Source organism: Ranitomeya imitator, chromosome 6 (genome assembly GCF_032444005.1).
Source record: "Ranitomeya imitator isolate aRanImi1 chromosome 6, aRanImi1.pri, whole genome shotgun sequence".
NCBI lineage: Eukaryota > Metazoa > Chordata > Amphibia > Anura > Dendrobatidae > Ranitomeya > Ranitomeya imitator.
In genome coordinates this window covers 538,297,429-538,316,822 of record NC_091287.1, presented here as the reverse complement: position 1 = coordinate 538,316,822, position 19,394 = coordinate 538,297,429, and the positions used below count along the sequence as shown (strand labels likewise).

General features: G+C 44.5%; 1 protein-coding gene across 2 annotated transcripts in view; it reads left to right on the top strand.

Moving 5' to 3' along the window:
• Window positions 1–19,122, top strand: part of DNAAF11 (dynein axonemal assembly factor 11) — a 54,872-nt gene extending 35,750 nt beyond the window's left edge. The window contains exons 10-12 of one of the 2 annotated variants that reach the window (XM_069731935.1): window positions 2,148–2,243; window positions 13,346–13,422; window positions 18,841–19,122. In XM_069731935.1, coding sequence (XP_069588036.1) covers window positions 2,148–2,243; window positions 13,346–13,422; window positions 18,841–19,027 — 360 coding nt within the window. In that variant the 3' untranslated portion in view covers window positions 19,028–19,122. Of the gene's footprint in view, window positions 1–2,147; window positions 2,244–13,345; window positions 13,423–18,837 lie in introns of both variants that reach the window. The other variant, XM_069731934.1, reaches the window with a different exon arrangement.
• The last annotated feature ends 272 nt before the right edge of the window (window positions 19,123–19,394 follow it).

Below are 19,394 nucleotides of genomic sequence, written 5' to 3'. Positions count from 1 at the left end.
AAAAACATAGATTAATTAAAAGAATTAATCATCACAAGACTCCCCAAAAGGAAGAAGCTATCGCGAAACGCGCGTCGGGGCGCCGCCTGCAGTCAGGTTATGTATATTTTATTCATGCAAAACTTTTATCTCCTCCTCACCACTATTACCTAGTCACTGAATAGCACTACGCATTTGAGCTTATGCACTACGCTGATTAAACCTTGATAATGACATTATACTTGTGCCATTAGCACCATTACTACTACTAATATGAAGGGTGCACATTGTTTTTTAGGTGAGGAGTGTTTTCCTGTGGTATTCTTTTAGGTCTTCTCTTGACTTTGATCTTCTACCTTGCACTGGAATTTAGTTATTTGACTACTTACTAGGTATACTACTAGACCTGAATAATACAGTATTTATTGAATATATTATCTTTTTGATATATTTTTTAATATAAATTTGGAACTTTCCAATACTATTTATTACTTATACTGTTGAAGGGTCTATTAGTATAAAGATACATCATCAATTGGAAAATCCTTTGCTTCTACATAGAATTTTATAAGCACTAACTGAATATGAAAATTATTTCTCATAAACGAATTAATATTGATTACTTTTTGCTTTTACTAACCATGAGAGACCAATTTATCTAAAAGAGAAATAATCACTCACACATATATATTTAGATATTAATTAACCTGTGCTTGCTGAACCATTTGGTGTGTACCCACTGATTAATTCTTTTAATTTATTCATGTTTTTCAGTATTTACCTAAATTATTTGGCATATGCTTCCTGTGTATTTGTAGGTTTTTTTTTTTTTTTTTTACCCATTCTGAACCTTAAAAACAAACTTTCAAAGTTCTTTAATTACCCAGACCCAGTTTCATTAGTCTTAGGTTTCCGGTTGGGCTTCCATCGAGGATTTCAGCCTTTTTAACCTCAAGAATATTGCAGCGTGCAGCTCTATCGCTACCATTAAACATAAGCGGAAACCTGACAGAACCCATTATAAATCACTGGGAGAGGTCAGGATCTGCTGGGAATCGGATCCATCATAGCTGTCATCATTTCTTGCTTAATGTTAACCATTGTGCTGCAGTAACAGAGACTTATATTTGCTATAAGAACTAATTGCACTTGGACAACAGAATAAAATTGTAAGCAGAATACCCGGCAGCTGTACGTAAATCTGGCCCGATACCTAAAATATATATCTTTACACCCTAAGCTTTATGTAATTTTACTTTACTATGAAATATCTTGCTTTTCTCTCTATAGAGCCAATCCCTAAAGGGGTTTTCTTTCTTCATTTTCTCTGATGTTTTATTTGAGGAAACATCACAGGAGGCTGGGGCTGCAGTCACTTCCCCGCAGCTTCAGGACGTCATCTTTCCTGAATCCTTATCGTTGACTGAAGCTATGCGAGAAGTGACAGAGGTGCTGGCTCTCTGCTTCTGCCCCCGCCACCAAAGATTCTTTCTGATAAACAAACCATAATCGGGTGCGGTGATAGAAGCAGGGTGAGTGACAGCAGAACCGCTTCCCAAATGACGATTCGTTTGATGGTGGTGACAGAAGCTGTGGGATTGTGTTGCTGTCACTCACCCTGCTTATATCTCCATCCCTTGATGACATCTTCTTTCACAGTAACAATCTTCAGCGATGGGGGCAGAAGCAGAGTTCTGTCACTTCTCCCGCAGCTTTTGTCAGTGCCATGGATTCAGGACATCTTCAAAGAATGGTAATGAAGACACTTTTAGGAGGGGCGATACATGTTGCGGGGAAGCAAGTGCAGCTCCAGCCTCCTGTGACTTCCCCAGACATCTCAGGAAGATTAGGAGAATGCTAGCAAATGTTATAATAAGGCAAATGACAAACATGCTCAGGTTGTAAAAGCAGATGTTTATAAAGGAAATTATAAGGTATCAGATCACCCCTTTCACACTTCTATTTTTGCAGCATTTTTTCCACACCGGGGTAAAACTTTTCTGCCCGGTTGCTCGCAATGAGTGGAGAATGAAGGTTTGCATTGAATAATCGCACTCCGATATGTTGGAAACCATGAATTTACAATACATTGCGAGGTTTGGAGGGTCTTTTCTCAGCCGGACAGATCGTTGGCCTTCATTCATGTTGCATTTTCTTTCCTTTTTCAGCCCTTTCAGCTCGTCCTTGCTGAAGAAGTGAAGCCGGACAGCAGCACAGCCAGGAGGTCACAGACAACGGGGCATTTGGTGGTCACCATGCCAAAGGTACCTGCAGACCCACTCTATCATTTAGGCCGGGATACGTCTCTCCTGGTGAGGTGGGTCCTCAAAATCCTTGTTCCTGATGAATGGTTATAATGCAGCAAGGACTGATGACATGGATGCTGCAAAGAGTCGTAGTCCACTAGTAAGAGATGTTTAGCAGAATTAAGCAATGTAGCAGAGCCCAGCAATGTAGCAGAGCTAGATATGACCGGTCGCTATATATAGACATGTTCAGATGCCCAACTGAGCCCATCGATGTAGCAGAGCCAGGAATGTCAGGGGGCTCAATGTAGAGGTGTTGACCAGACTTAAATGATGTAGCAGAGCCCAGTGATGTGTCTGAGCTAGGTAAGTCGCTCAATGTAGATATGTTTAGCAGTCGAATGATGTAGCAGAGTTGGGTTTGTCTGGTGCTTCAATGTAGAGTTATTCAGCAGAGGTAAGCGACATAGCAGAGCCTAGTGATGTATCAGAGGTAGGTATGACAGGTTGCCCAATGTAGATATGTTCAGCAATGATATGATACAGCAGAGCTGGGTATGCCATTTGCCTCAATATAGATATATTTAGCTGAGCCCAGAAATGTATCTGAGGCCATCGATGTAGCAGAGCTGGGTATGTCTGGAGGAACAATATGGATATATTTAGCAGAACCCAGCAATTGATCTGAGGCCATTGATGTAGCAGAGCTGGGTATGCCAGGTGGCACCATACAGAGAGGTGAAGCTGTGTTAACGTCTTATGGGCCGGTGTGAAGAACAATGAAAACTGACCTAAACATTTTAAAGGGGTCTTCCATTGTGAACAATCCCAAATTGCAAAAAGATCAGAAAGTTTTCCCCCTGCTGTGACCCCTTCCCCCAGCGATCAGCTCTGATCTGTGGGGAAACCTGTCAGCGAGGGTTCAGTTTGCCTACAGCGCCACCACTGGGGGAATGTAGCATTACACAGAGTCCATTCACATCAGTGGGGTGTCCGTGTAATGTAGGACAGGACGGGTCCTCCAGAGCGAGGGGCGCGCTTTATAACCTGATCCTGAACAGAAGGCGCCCGTCGTCTATTAGTTCCCTATTGGACAGTGGATCAGAGCGGCCGCGGGGAGCCTTCAGCCTCTGTCAGTGCCGGTATCAATATTGTGAGTGATCTATGCGGTTTGTAATCTTCCCGGCTCCATGACGGCCACCAGGGGCCATGAGGACGGTATCCGCAGCGTCCCCAGAGACCGGCGCGTATTTCCTGGTGAACGTATTGATTATGGCGTTACATGGATTTTCCACTTCTAGGGAGGGATTTTCCAATGTTCTATGAAACAGCCGTAGACAGATGTATTAAATCTACATGTCATCCGAATCAATGCAAAACCGCTGCTGATTCATCGGAGTCCTGCTGCGCTAAAAAGCCCCTTTACTGCCTCATACTGGCGCTAACCCCCCATAAACCCTCCAGGTTATTAGCAGGGGTCGGCCATCCTGCCATGGGATCAGGCAACGATGTTTAGTCCCTATGGGCTCAACCTCAGCAACAGGATGGAAATTCACGAAATGGGTAGAGAGCAAAAATTCCTTTAACCTGGAGCTATTGGAACCAAAAAAGCATCAGATTAGCAAATATTCAGGATTATTGGATGCAGATTAAAAAAGAAGGTAAAAGTCAACTGTATATGGAAAACCTGCAACTATAAATATCAGTATTCTCAATTTTCCTGCCGCAAATTCAGACATTAAATCCTCAGCGTGTTCGTCATATTTGCATATCCGGTAACCTTTTTTTTGCAACTGTTCCAAAACTCCAGACACCTGCACCCAGAGGACCCCCTCTCCGTTATGAATCCAACAGAAAAAAAAAATATTTAAAAAAACTTTAAAAAATAAAACGTATACGTTCACACCAACCTCCTCTATTCCTCATGAAAAGAATCAGAAAGAAAAGCCAGTCTGTGAAAATCTAAAGTTATTTAATCCGTAAGAAAGAACTATAGATAATACAGACTTGACATTTTTGGTTCATCGCGCCCGCGCCCAAATGCAAGAGAAGCCGAATTACAAATATCAGGTTTACCCCAAGCTCCATCCACAGGAAAAATACAACTTTTTTTTTTTTTTAATTTCTAATTTTTTTTAACAACTAAAATCTAGAGAGGTGTACGCCGCTTGTCCGACGCTCCTGATCCATGACAAGGCGTACATGTCTTCATGAATCAGGAGTGCTTGACTCCAGAACATCCCCTAATCAAGACTGGGGTGAACAATGCCGTTCTTGATGTTTCGTATTGTCGCAACCGACCTGAAAAATCATATCGCCAGGTAATTTTGTCATTTTTACTGCACGCTGAATACTGTATAATAATGGCAGAATTGCAGTTCTATCGATCAGACATGACAGCACCACGAGAGGGGATCCACCCTTCAAGGACAGGAAACCTATAGGCTAAAAAGGGCGGCACCTCTCCCACGCATCTGTTGGTTTCCTGTCCTTGGCTGGGGAACCTCTTTACAGGCGTACCTGAAGAAAGAAGATTTGAAGAACCGAAAATCTATTCCTTCTCATGCCCGGCTGGTCGGCTCAGGCAGCGGTATCTTCCCTGCCTCGGCTGGTGTGAAGTCCTTGGAAGCACCATGGTGTGTCCACCGGGACTTCACTAGTGTCCATGATGGTCGGCTCCAGTGTGGCTCATCAGGCGGGGCATGTCCGGATGTCCGGGTGTGTGTCCGACTGGGGGAGTTTGTTCTTTTTTTCACTTTTTTAGGAATACACGGTCAAAATATGTGTTTGGCTCCAAAAAAAAAGTTATATTATTTACGCAAAATGTTGTTTCTTTTTGCCCTTTTGAACACCTTTCTAAAAATCGTACAGCAGGGAGGGAGAAGGACCTATCATATCGTGCCAAATTTTTACACCAGAAAGATGCCATACATATAGCTGAAATCTATATATTATGGGGCACGGACTTCTCAAAAGAAACCCCCAAATTTATTACGAGCCACTTACTCCAACACGTTTTGAGAACTAGACTGATCTATGATCAAACCTGACTCGGTTAGTTCTCCCCCAGGGTGTACAGTGCAGCAACCCTCTGTTATGCATCCAATGGGTACTCCGTGTGCCGCCATTTATATGGCTCCTGATTTTACACAGGTTTTTGTACCCTTTAGAAGGTATTTTGACCTGCTGGTCGTTCTTCTTGTACAGTGTTGTATCAGGTTACATTATTTTTTGTTTCTGGGCAAAAAGTAGAACACTTCCATCCCTAGAAATGCCCAAAAAAACGTACAATTTCCGTATGCAATGGATAGAAATGGCGCATGAAGTGTAAACAGATCCATAGACACCAAGTCATATTTATTTACAGGATTATCGGAGAAATTTCCTCTTAGTCAATAAATTCTCCTTCCCCTGTGGATGTGATCCCGGGGTAGTGAACATCTGATCCAAGCCCTGAGAACTCTCCGCCATCAATAATTCATCTGCAGCTTTTATCCCGGAGTCAGATAAACACACAAGTTTTTCTCCTCATCAGCATTTCCAATCCCCACACACATTACTGTGTAACCGCACACGGACCGCAGTCACTTTATTATCAGATCTAAGAGGAACATAAAAGTAGAAAAAATGGAAAAGTAACAACCAAAGTGCAGGCATGGAAGTAATAAGGACTGGTTAAGGTTTCCAAGCTGCTATAGTTGCAATTAAAATTATTCACCCCCTTTGTCCTTGTTTCATTGCTGTTATTGCAAACAGCAGAAATGTTGTAAATTTAGTCGATGAATCAAAATGACAAAGTAAATAGCTTAACACGACTAATGCAACAAGGCGTTACTCCAACCTCGTCAGAAAAGGAAAGTCAAGAGGGTGGTCCAACAAGTGACCAGCAGAGATCATTAAGTGTGTGCAAATATGAGAAAGAATAGAATAAGATACAAAGGCATTGACTTTTCCTAGAGATACAGCTGGAAGTAGCAGCCACAACTTCTAAGTTGTAAGAACACTGGACGTGGCAGATAGAGAAGGATGCCAACAGATTGCTGAAGGCGCAGGTGGTCAAAATCCCACAAGCGATTGTAGAAGATCTGCAGCGAGATTTGGTAACAGCAGCACTGAGGTTTCGGTTTACACGATAAGGCGCATACTAAACGCTGAAGGTCTCCATGTCCAGTGTAGACGTCACCTCTACCGAAACCAAAACACAAGAAGTTGGCTCCAATATACACAAAACTATATGAATATGTCACAGAAGGTGATTCTGTTGTGTGGAGAGATGAAACCAAACTGGAACTTTTTTGGCCATCTCTGGAAGGGGGGGAAGAACGATAAGAACATCCTGCCTACAGTGAAGCATGGCGGTGGCTCAGTGATGCCTTCAGTGAAGCATGGAGGTGGCTCAGTGATGCTTATAGTGAATCATGGAAAAGGCTTGGTGATGCCTACAGTGAAGCATGGTAGTGGCTCAGTATTGCCTATAGTGAAGCATGCTGATGGCTCAGTGATCCCTACAGTGAAGCATGGCGGTGGCTAAATGATGCCTACTGTGAAGCATGGCGGCGGCTCAGTGGAGTCTACAGTTAAGCATGGAAGGGTCTCGGTAGATGCTTATAGTGAAGCATGACGGGGACTCAGTGATATCTACAGCGAAGCATGGTGGTGGCCTGGTGATGCCTACAATGAAGCATGATGATGGATAATTTCTATTGTACCTGTATGTAAGGTTTATACAGTCTCATCTAGAGTATGGACTCTGCTTAAAAAACACACTGTAGCCATACAGCAAATAGGTGCTGGTTTGAAATTGATATAATAGCCCATGATGGCCCTTGTCAGCCCCGATTGAGTCTACAGGATAAATGCACATGGCTGTTATACTGAAAACAATGTCTCTGGTGAGTGTCAGCAACCGACTGCACTCCAGCTGTTGGGAAACTATAACTCCCAGCATGGCTGACAGGTGTCTCTCAGGACTTGTTGGAAGCACCCTACGTTGCGGACCCCCAGTGTACGGGATCACTTGGCATTTCATGTACATATGACCCTTGTTGTGAATTCTGTGGCAGAGCTCCCTCCTGTGGTCACAAGTGGTACTTCGGCTGATTCTCTCTGGGAGCTTCCGTTTGTGGAGGAAACTGGTACTGCTGCTTCTGAGTTTCCTTCCTCAGGTGATCTGGTGAGGTCGTTAGGTGCTTCTCTACTTAACCCCACCTAATGCTTTGATTCATGCTTCCTGGCAATGTTCCAGTGTTGGACTTGTGTTTCTCTGGATCATTCCTGTGGCCTGCTGCTCTGCATAGCTAAGTGCTTCTTTGCTATTTGTTGCTATTTTTTCTGTCCAGCTTGTCTATTTGTTTTGCTGGAAGCTCTGGGACGCAAAGGGTGTACCTCCGTGCCGTTAGTTCGGTACGGAGGGTCTTTTTGCCCCTTTGCGTGATTTTCTTTAGGGTTTTGTGTAGACCGCAAAGTTATCTTTCCTATCCTCGTTCTGTCTACAATATCGGGCCTCACTTTGCTGAATCTATTTCATCCCTACGTTTGTCTTTTCATCTTACTCACAGTCATTATATGTGGGGGGCTGCCTTTTCCTTTGGGGTATTTTTCTGAGGCAAGGTAGGCTTATTTTTTCTATCTTCAGGCTAGTTAGTTTCTCAGGCTGTGCCGAGTTGCATAGGGAGCGTTAGGCGCAATCCACAGCTGCCTCTAGTTGTGTTTGGAGAGGATCAGGGATTGCGGTCTGCAGAGTTCCCACGTCTCAGAGCTCGTTCTATTATTTTGGGTTATTGTCAGATCACTGTATGTGCTCTGACCTCCATGTCCATTGTGATACTGAATTGCCTTTCATAACAGTACAGGAAGCCAAAAGTACTCATGATTCTCAAAAGAGGGAAAAAAGAAGTTCTGAGACCATTTTTTTTTCTTTGCACTGTGTTTTGCCTTTTTTTTCCCCTAGACATTTGGGTGGTTCAGTACACAAGTGTAGCGATGGACATTAGAAGTCTGTCTTCATTTGTGGATCAGCTCTCGGCAAGAGTACAAAAGATTCAAGACACTATTGATCAGAAAGCTATGTTAGAACCAAGAATTCCTATTCCTGATTTGTTTTTTGGAGATAGAACTAAGTTTCTGAGTTTCAAAAATAATTGTAAGTTATTTCTGGCCTTGAAACCTCGTTCCTCTGGTGATCCAGTTCAACAGGTTTTGATTATTATTTCTTTTTTGCGCGGCGACCCTCAGGACTGGGCATTTTCTCTTGCGCCAGGAGATCCTGCATTAAGTAATATCAATGCGTTTTTCCTGGCGCTCGGATTGCTGTACGATGAGCCTAATTCAGTGGATCAGGCAGAAAAGAATTTGCTGGCTCTTTGTCAGGGTCAGGATGAGATAGAGGTATATTGCCAGAAATTTAGAAAATGGTCAGTGCTCACTCAATGGAATGAATCTGCGCTGGCAGCTATGTTCAGAAAGGGTCTCTCTGAAGCCCTTAAGGATGTCATGGTGGGATTTCCTATGCCTGCTGGTTTGAATGAGTCTATGTCTTTGGCTATTCAGATCGGTCGACGCTTGCGTGAGCTTAAATCTGTGCACCATTTGGCGGTATTACCTGAGCTTAAACCTGAGCCTATGCAGTGCGATAGGACTTTGACCAGAGTTGAACGGCAAGAACACAGACGTCTGAATGGGCTGTGTTTCTACTGTGGTGATTCCACTCATGCTATCTCTGATTGTCCTAAGCGCACTAAGCGGTTCGCTAGGTCTGCCACCATTGGTACGGTACAGTCAAAATTTCTTCTGTCCGTTACCTTGATCTGCTCTTTGTCATCATATTCTGTCATGGCGTTTGTGGATTCAGGCGCTGCTCTGAATTTGATGGACTTGGAATATGCTAAGCGTTGTGGGTTTTTCTTGGAGCCCTTGCAGTGTCCTATTCCATTGAGAGGTATTGATGCTACGCCTTTGGCCAAGAATAAGCCTCAGTACTGGACCCAGCTGACCATGTGCATGGCTCCTGCACATCAGGAGGATATTCGCTTTCTGGTGTTGCATAATCTGCATGATGTGGTCGTGTTGGGGTTGCCATGGCTACAAGCCCATAATCCAGTATTGGATTGGAAATCCATGTCGGTGTCCAGCTGGGGTTGTCAGGGGGTACATGGTGATGTTCCATTTTTGTCAATTTCGTCATGCACCCCTTCTGAGGTTCCAGAGTTCTTGTCTGATTACCGGGATGTATTTGATGAGCCCAAGTCCGATGCCCTACCTCCGCATAGGGATTGTGATTGTGCTATCAATTTGATTCCTGGTGGTAAATTCCCAAAAGGTCGACTGTTTAATTTATCCGTGCCTGAGCACACCGCTATGCGCAGTTATGTGAAGGAATCCCTGGAGAAGGGGCATATTCGCCCGTCATCGTCGCCATTAGGAGCAGGGTTTTTTTTTTTGTAGCCAAAAAGGATGGTTCGCTGAGACCTTGTATAGATTATCGCCTTCTTAATAAGATCACTGTTAAATTTCAGTACCCCTTGCCTTTGTTATCTGATTTGTTTGCTCGGATTAAGGGGGCTAGTTGGTTCACCAAGATTGATCTTCGTTGTGCGTATAATCTGGTGCGAATCAGGCGAGGCGATGAATGGAAAACTGCATTTAATACGCCCGAGGGTCATTTTGAGTATCTAGTGATGCCATACGGACTTGCCAATGCTCCATCAGTATTTCAGTCCTTTATGCATGACATCTTCCGAGAGTACCTGGATAAATTCCTGATTGTGTACTTGGATGACATTTTGATCTTCTCGGATGATTGGGAGTCTCATGTGAAACAGGTCAGAACGGTTTTTCAGGTCCTGCGTGCTAATTCTTTGTTTGTGAAGGGATCAAAGTGTCTCTTTGGTGTGCAGAAGGTTTCATTTTTGGGGTTCATCTTTTCCCCTTCTACTATCGAGATGGATCCTGTTAAGGTCCAAGCCGTCCATGACTGGACTCAGCCGACATCTCTGAAAAGTCTGCAAAAGTTCCTGGGCTTTGCTAATTTTTATCGTCGCTTCATCTGCAATTTTTCTAGTATTGCCAAACCATTGACCGATTTGACCAAGAAGGGTGCTGATTTGGTCAATTGGTCTTCTGCTGCTGTGGAAGCTTTTCAAGAGTTGAAGCGTCGTTTTTCTTCTGCCCCTGTGTTGTGTCAACCTGATGTTTCTCTTCCGTTCCAGGTCGAGGTTGATGCTTCTGAGATTGGAGCAGGGGCTGTTTTGTCGCAGAGAGGTTCTGATTGTTCAGTGATGAAACCATGCGCTTTTTTTTCCAGGAAGTTTTCACCTGCTGAGCGGAATTATGATGTGGGCAACCGAGAGTTGCTGGCCATGAAATGGGCATTCGAGGAGTGGCGTCATTGGCTTGAAGGAGCTAAGTATCGCGTGGTGGTATTGACTGATCATAAGAACCTGACTTATCTCGAGTCTGCTAAGCGTTTGAATCCTAGACAGGCTCGTTGGTCGCTGTTTTTCGCCCGTTTTGACTTTGTGATTTCGTACCTTCCGGGCTCTAAAAATGTGAAGGCGGATGCTCTGTCTAGGAGTTTTGTGCCCGACTCTCCGGGTTTATCTGAGCCGGCGGGTATCCTCAAGGAAGGAGTAATTGTGTCTGCCATCTCCCCTGATTTGCGGCGGGTGCTGCAAAAATTTCAGGCTAATAAACCTGATCGTTGTCCAGCGGAGAAACTGTTTGTCCCGGATAGGTGGACAAATAAAGTGATCTCTGAGGTTCATTGTTCGGTGTTGGCTGGTCATCCTGGAATCTTTGGTACCAGAGAGTTAGCGGCTAGATCCTTTTGGTGGCCATCTCTGTCGCGGGATGTGCGTTCTTTTGTGCAGTCCTGTGGGATTTGTGCTCGGGCTAAGTCCTGCTGTTCTCGTGCCAGTGGGTTGCTTTTGCCCTTGCCGGTCCCGAAGAGACCTTGGACACATATCTCTATGGATTTTATTTCAGATCTTCCCGTCTCTCAAAAGATGTCAGTCATTTGGGTGGTCTGTGATCGCTTTTCTAAGATGGTCCATCTGGTACCCTTGTCCAAGTTGCCTTCCTCCTCTGATTTGGTGCCATTGTTCTTCCAGCATGTGGTTCGTTTGCATGGCATTCCAGAGAATATCGTTTCTGACAGAGGTTCCCAGTTTGTTTCGAGATTTTGGCGAGCCTTTTGTGGTAGGATGGGCATTGACTTGTCTTTTTCCTCGGCTTTCCATCCTCAGACTAATGGCCAGACCGAACGAACCAATCAGACCTTGGAAACCTATCTGAGATGCTTTGTTTCTGCCGATCAGGATGACTGGGTGTCCTTTTTGCCTTTGGCTGAGTTCGCCCTTAATAATCGGGCCAGCTCGGCTACCTTGGTTTCGCCATTTTTCTGCAACTCTGGGTTCCATCCTCGTTTCTCTTCAGGGCAGGTTGAGTCTTCGGACTGTCCTGGTGTGGATACTGTGGTGGACAGGTTGCAGCAGATTTGGACTCATGTAGTGGACAATTTGACCTTGTCCCAGGAGAAGGCTCAACGTTTCGCTAATCGCAGACGCCGTGTGGGTCCCCGACTTCGTGTTGGGGATCTGGTTTGGTTATCTTCTCGTCATATTCCTATGAAGGTTTCCTCTCCGAAGTTTAAACCTCGTTTCATTGGTCCTTATAGGATTTCGGAGGTTATTAATCCTGTGTCTTTTCGTCTGACCCTCCCAGATTCTTTTTGCATACATAACGTCTTCCATAGGTCATTGTTGCGGAGATACGTGGCACCTATGGTTCCATCTGTTGACCCTCCTGCCCCGGTTTTGGTGGAGGGGGAATTGGAGTATATTGTGGAGAAGATTTTGGATTCTCGTGTTTCAAAACGGAAACTCCAGTATCTAATTAAATGGAAGGGTTATGCTCAGGAGGATAATTCCTGGGTTTTTGCCTCTGATGTCCATGCTCCCGATCTTGTTCGTGCCTTTCATGTGGCTCATCCTGGTCGGCCTGGGGGCTCTGGTGAGGGTTCAGTGACCCCTCCTCAAGGGGGGGGGGTACTGTTGTGAATTCTGTGGCAGAGCTCCCTCCTGTGGTCACAAGTGGTACTTCGGCTGATTCTCTCTGGGAGCTTCCGTTTGTGGAGGAAACTGGTACTGCTGCTTCTGAGTTTCCTTCCTCAGGTGATCTGGTGAGGTCGTTAGGTGCTTCTCTACTTAACCCCACCTAATGCTTTGATTCATGCTTCCTGGCAATGTTCCAGTGTTGGACTTGTGTTTCTCTGGATCATTCCTGTGGCCTGCTGCTCTGCATAGCTAAGTGCTTCTTTGCTATTTGTTGCTATTTTTTCTGTCCAGCTTGTCTATTTGTTTTGCTGGAAGCTCTGGGACGCAAAGGGTGTACCTCCGTGCCGTTAGTTCGGTACGGAGGGTCTTTTTGCCCCTTTGCGTGGTTTTCTTTAGGGTTTTGTGTAGACCGCAAAGTTATCTTTCCTATCCTCGTTCTATCTAGAATATCGGGCCTCACTTTGCTGAATCTATTTCATCCCTACGTTTGTCTTTTCATCTTACTCACAGTCATTATATGTGGGGGCTGCCTTTTCCTTTGGGGTATTTCTCTGAGGCAAGGTAGGCTTATATTTTCTATCTTCAGGCTAGTTAGTTTCTCAGGCTGTGCCGAGTTGCATAGGGAGCGTTAGGCGCAATCCACAGCTGCCTCTAGTTGTGTTTGGAGAGGATCAGGGATTGCGGTCTGCAGAGTTCCCACGTCTCAGAGCTCGTTCTATTATTCTGGGTTATTGTCAGATCACTGTATGTGCTCTGACCTCCATGTCTATTGTGATACTGAATTGCCTTTCATAACAGACCCTCCCCAATATCCAGACACTGATCAGTCCAGAACACATGGAGTGTTGTCGCCCTGGTCTACGTGTCATCCTGGCCAGGTCCAGTGTGAGGGATGGGGGTAGATCAGATGGTACTTGGTTACAGGATGAGGGTTATGAGAAGATGGGCGACGGGAAGTAGCATTCCCTGCAATTGGGAAGGGTGGGATCTGTAAAGAGCACAGACGAGGGAGGTTTCTTCTTTGGATGGAAATGCCCTTTAAACAATATAACGTTTTTTGTCTTTCAGGCCTCAGAACTTATCCAGAAGCCGAGGACAACCTCTTCTGCACTGAGAAGCCAGAACCGCACGAAACTGCAAGACAGGTAACACGGAGTTACACATTTCATGGATAATATCACTTTATACCATCACATTGATAGAATCCTGATGTCACCAGCAGGGGGAGCTCCCGAGCATACAGCGTACAGATTTATTATACAGGGGAGTCTGTCACCCCCAAAGCACAATTTACACTAAGCCCATATATAGGGGGCAGGAATAAAGAGCGCTTCTTGCGCAACTCAGGGGCAGATTTATGCAGTAAATGTATGACTTGTATAGCGGCTATGCTTACTGTAAATGGTAATTTGGGTGTGACTCCATTTAAGTTCAATTAATGAAAGGGATAGTGAGAAGTTGTCTGTGTTTCCAGCTACGAGGCTACGGAGGCCCCTGCTGGTCTTTGTTTACTTTGTTGCAGCAAGTACATGTAAGCGCTGCAACCACTGGCCACCGATCACTGGCCAATTATGGCCACCAACCACAGGCCATCAATCATGGCCACCAATGACTGGCCACCGATCACTGGCCAATTATGGCCACCAACCACAGGCCACCAATCATGGCCACCGATCACTGGCCAATTATGGCCACCAACCTCAGGCCACCAATCATGGCCACCAATGACTGGCCACCGATCACTGGCCAATTATGGCCACCAACCTCAGGCCGCCAATCATGGCCACCAATCTCAGGCCGCCAATCATGGCCATGGCGGCCAATAGTCATATACGGTAACCCCACCTCACACTTCTGAATCAAAGGTTTTGTGCTCCCAATACCCGCAGTCCAGACACATTACATAACTAATGAAAAGAGCCCGAAGAGTAATATCAGAATGCAATAATCACCAATAACACAAAAACTATTCTACAGCGATAATAACCCCACGCGTTTCACTCGAAAGTAAGCTTCACGAGGGCCAAAATGAGGCCATTTATTAAGAGGTTAATAGAGTAATGGATTTCCTTTGAATCCCATCTCCATCCCCATCACAGTTATACATGGACGCCATTATCATCCGTATATAGGGGTTAGCAGCGGTCTGCAGTCTCCATACGTACAGATCTTATATGAAAGCCATAAATACCTCTGGGAAGTCTGGGTCTTAGCAAGCGAAAGTGGAGCTTATACTGAATAAACTGTGCAGCAAACACTTCAGTCTGTATCTGCTCAGCACATAAATCAGATCCGAGGATGTACAGTCTATCGCTCCATTAATCTATTACCTCTGCATCATCAGCTGCCTCATATAAGCAGAAAGAAGAGCAGCAAGCTAAAAAAACATATTCAGGCTGAGCCACGACCAGATTTACTATGCACCTCATGTACTGTGGGTGTCATACAGAAGGTAGGCAGAGGGTTTTTCCTTTAATGAGTTACATCCTGTATTATACCCCAGAGCTGCACTCACTATTCTGCTGGTGCAGTCACTGTGTACATACATTACATTACTGATCCTGAGTTACATCCTGTATTATACCCCAGAGCTGCACTCACTATTCTGGTGCAGTCACTGTGTACATACATTACATTACTGATCCTGAGTTACATCCTGTATTATACTCCAGAGCTGTACTCACCATTCTGCTGGTGCAGTCACTGTGTACATATATTACATTACTGATCCTGTAATGATCCTGAGTTACATCCTGTATTATACCCCAGAGCTGCACTCACTATTCTGCTGGTGCAGTCACTGTGTACATACATTACATTACTGATCCTGTACTGATCCTGAGTTACATCCTGTATTATACTCCAGAGCTGCACACACTATTCTGCTGGTGCAGTCACTGTGTACATACATTACATTACTGATCCTGAGTTACATGCTGTATTATACCCCAGAGCTGCACTCACTATTCTGGTGCAGTCACTGTGTACGTACATTACATTACTGATCCTGTACTGATCCTGAGTTACATCCTGTATTATACTCCAGAGCTACACTCACTATTCTACTGACAAACTCACTATGTATATTTAGTGGATATAAATAACAGGTTTTTGTCATGAAAAAAAAATCATACCAAGAAGAATCATTTCAGAGCTTTTGTCATCTTTATTGTCATCTGTAATCTGTAGAATTCAGTTGAAGAATAAACTAGAATTGCAGTAGCTCCACATCAGTCAGATTGCAAGGACATCTCCTGTGTATAGCGCCCCATTCAGGTCACCCACAGATTTTCAATTGGATACAGGTCTGGGATGTGACTGGGCCATTCCAAAACTTTCATCTTCTTCTGGTGAAGCCATTCTTTTGGTGATTTGGAGATCGCTTAGGGTCGTTGTCTTGCTGAAAAGTAAAATTCCTCTTCGTCTTCGGGGGTTTTTTTTAGCAGAGGCCTGAAGGTTTTGTTGCAAAATTGACTGATATTTAGAACTGTTCATAGTCCCCTCCACCTTGACTAAAAACCTAGTTATATCTGCCTAAAAAACAGTCCCAAAGCATTTTGATGCTTCCATCATGCTTCACTCTGTGTATGGTGTTCTTTTGGTGATGTGCAGTATTGCTAAGCAGATAGAATGGTTTGTAATATGACAATTAAACCCCACTTTGATTATCCTCCCCCTACATGAACTGCTGGGACTTTATCTTAAAGGTATTAAAGCTGGGAGTAGATAACAGATGACTTTCTAATCATGCAAGAGGTTAGACCAGGAGGACGATCAGAGCTGTCTAACATACATCGCACACACTGAGAAATCTGCTCCAAGCTGTAGTGGGGGCGTGTTCTTCTATACTCTGAGTGTTGCTGCCTTTTTATGATTGGCCAGCATCATACAGGGAGAAGAAGGACACGCCCCCAGTGAAAACTGTCTGATAACGCCCACTTGAGTTAATGGAAAGTTACTGATTATGTCAAATACTTTGATTGCTAACATTTCTGCAATAAAAATGTGAAATAAAAAAACTGTGACCAGTTCATTATGAAGAGTTTGGTGAAATGTTCTCTTTAAGTACATGTTGTGAGTGCCTGTAGATGATAAGGATGAGCAAATCGATTTTAAACAAAATGAATTATCGTATTTTGTGGACTATAAGACGCACCCCAAATTTTGGCGGAGTAACATAGGAAAACATTTTTTTAAATAAAATTGGCTGTGGTAGAGCGGTGTCACAGAGGACAGGGTCGCTGCTTCAGGAGGATGGCGGTGGAGGCAGGTGTGAGATGATGCCATGGCTCCCGGGCTGGGAGGAGGGGGTGTCCTTGCACTGCAAGGCTGTGGGTCTTGGGCTCTCCTAAGATGTTGCCACTGATTAGAGTCCTTTTTTCCATTGATTACATTGTGATCAGCTTCGGTAAAATGGCCGCCAGAGGCAGCGCATGCGCAGATTAACATTTCAGGAGATGAGATGTCAATCTGCGCATGCGCAGCCTCCAGGGTTCATTCTCTCAAAGCCCATCGTAGGGTAATCAATGGGAAGGAGGACTCCTGTTAATGCCGACATCTTAGGAGAGCCTAGGGCCCGTAGTCTTGCAGCACTTGGACACTCCCTCCTCCCTGGCCGGGGTCCACAGCTTCGCCCCACTCCTGCTGCGGCCGGCCTCCTGCGACCCCGCTCCACTGCAGCCACCATCCCCTAGTTAGCTACCTTTGAATTATAAGAAGCACCCCCATTTTCCTCCCACATTTTTTAGGATTCAACTAGGTCTCACCGGTCCGACCCCCACCAATCTGATCTTGATAACCTTTGTATCATCAATATTTGAAAATGGATTTTCTAGACTAGACACGTCCTTTACGCGCATGACTGTAGTCATTATTGAGTGTGATCCGTGCCCGTGATGGCGCTATCGGCGATGACATGTATGTGAAGCCTGCGCGGCTCGTCGCTGCATCGCTACTGAATATAGCCGCTAATCAGTGGTAAATAAGTGTTATTCATACCATATTTTTCTGGCATTAGATCCCGTATGAATGGGAACATTTCGCCGTTGCTGCGCCTGCTCCCGGGGCTCCTTTGTTGGTAATAATGCTGCGGTAATTATCCCAACAGGACTGCGGCGTACACAACATCTGAAATTTGTGTGCATGACTGCCGCCGCTCGCCGGGATCATGACTCCGCATAATCGCCTTGTTACTCTTTCATTTCACAATTAAAATAATAACGTTGGCACCACAGCTGCCTCTCAGCGAGGAGAGCTTCACGTCTGGGAAATGTAGCAGCAGCCTCCTTATGTGAAGATGAAGATTGGCTGTAGTGCGCGTGTGAGAGGGGCTTCATTACTGGGCCCATCTCTGCCACTCAGGATGGAAGGGATTTGTCTACCCGTCCTCTTCTATTTCATGACCTTGGTACCAGATTCTCATCCCCATTTTAGCTAAGAATGGAGTTTTTCTATAGAGAAGAGTCCGACTTCTGCCCGAGGTCTCTCCACCCTATAAACATCTGTTTGATACAGATTCTGGTGTCAATATCTATAAACTGCAGGTTCTGAATTAATCATCTCTAAACTGCATGTTCTGGTGTCATCAGTTCTAAACTGCAGTTTATATGATGTCAGCACCAATTATATACAGCTTGTGATGTCATCACCTATAAACTACAGCTTGTGATGTCATCACCTATAAACTACAGCTTGTGATGTCATCACCTATAAACTATAGGTTCTGAAGTCATTACCTATAAACTACAGCTTGAGATGTCATCACCTATAAACTACAAGTTCTGATGTCATTACCTATAAACTACAGCTTGTGATGTCATCACCTATAAATTACAGCTTGTGATGTCATCACCTATAAACTACAGCTTGTGATGTCATCACCTATAAATTACAGCTTGTGATGTCATCACCTATAAATTACTTCTTGTGATGTCATCACTTATAAACTACAGGTTCTGATGTCATTACCTATAAACTACAGCTTGTGATGTCATCACCTATAAACTACAGCTTGTGATGTCATCATCTATAAACAATAGCTTGTGATATCAACACCTGTAAATTATAGCTTGTGATGTCATCACCTATAAACTACAGCTTGTGATGTCATCACCTATAAATTACAGCTTGTGATGTCATCACCTATAAATTACATCTTGTGATGTCATCACCTATAAATTACATCTTGTGATGTCATGACCTATAAACTACAGCTTGTGATGTCATCACCTATAAATTACATCTTGTGATGTCATCGTCTATAAATTACATCTTGTGATGTCATGACCTATAAACTACAGCTTGTGATGTCATCACCTATAAACTACAGCTTGTGATGTCATTTCCTATAAACTACAGCTTGCGATGGGATTTTTTTTCATTCTGCTTTAACCTCTCTGGATATGGCAGTATACTGATCAGCATTAGCTGTCCCCATAGCTGAGGGTGATTGTGTCCATCATCCTGTTATCCTCCTCCCGTGGAGCGCCGACTGTCTCTGTGCTCCCTGTATCGCAGCGTCCTCTTCTCTCACTGATTTCAGCCTTTTGTTGTATTTCCAGCAGTTCAAACAGAATGGAGAAACTTGAAGTGGATCCGAATGCGCGTTCTTTTCCCGATGTGGCAAATATCGTCCAGCAGAAGAGAAGCGGAGCACAAGGACCTCTCGTACTGAGCAACTGCAAACCCAAACATGTGACCGAGGATGAGGAAGATTTCACTGAACATTCAGAGGTCCCTCCTCTTATCTAAGAAATTCTCTGTAACTGCCTATTGTATACTGCACATTTATATTTATAAGGTTATTTCTGAAGTTTGCCTGTGCAAATAGTCATTAAAAATACCCCGTTATTTCATGTCTACAGCTCTTTTACAGTTGTCTCTGCTGTCTGCGCAGAGCCGTAGGTATACATGCACAGGGTCTGAGTATGAGGCAGCAGGAAAGACTCTGCAGGCAGCAGCAGGAAAGACTCTGCAGGCAGCAGCAGGAAAGACTCTGCAGGCAGCAGCAGGAAAGACTCTGCAGGCAGAAGCAGGAAAGACTGCAGGCAGCAGCAGGAAAGGCTCTGCAGGCAGCAGCAGGAAAGACTCTGCAGGCAGCAGCAGGAAAGACTGCAGG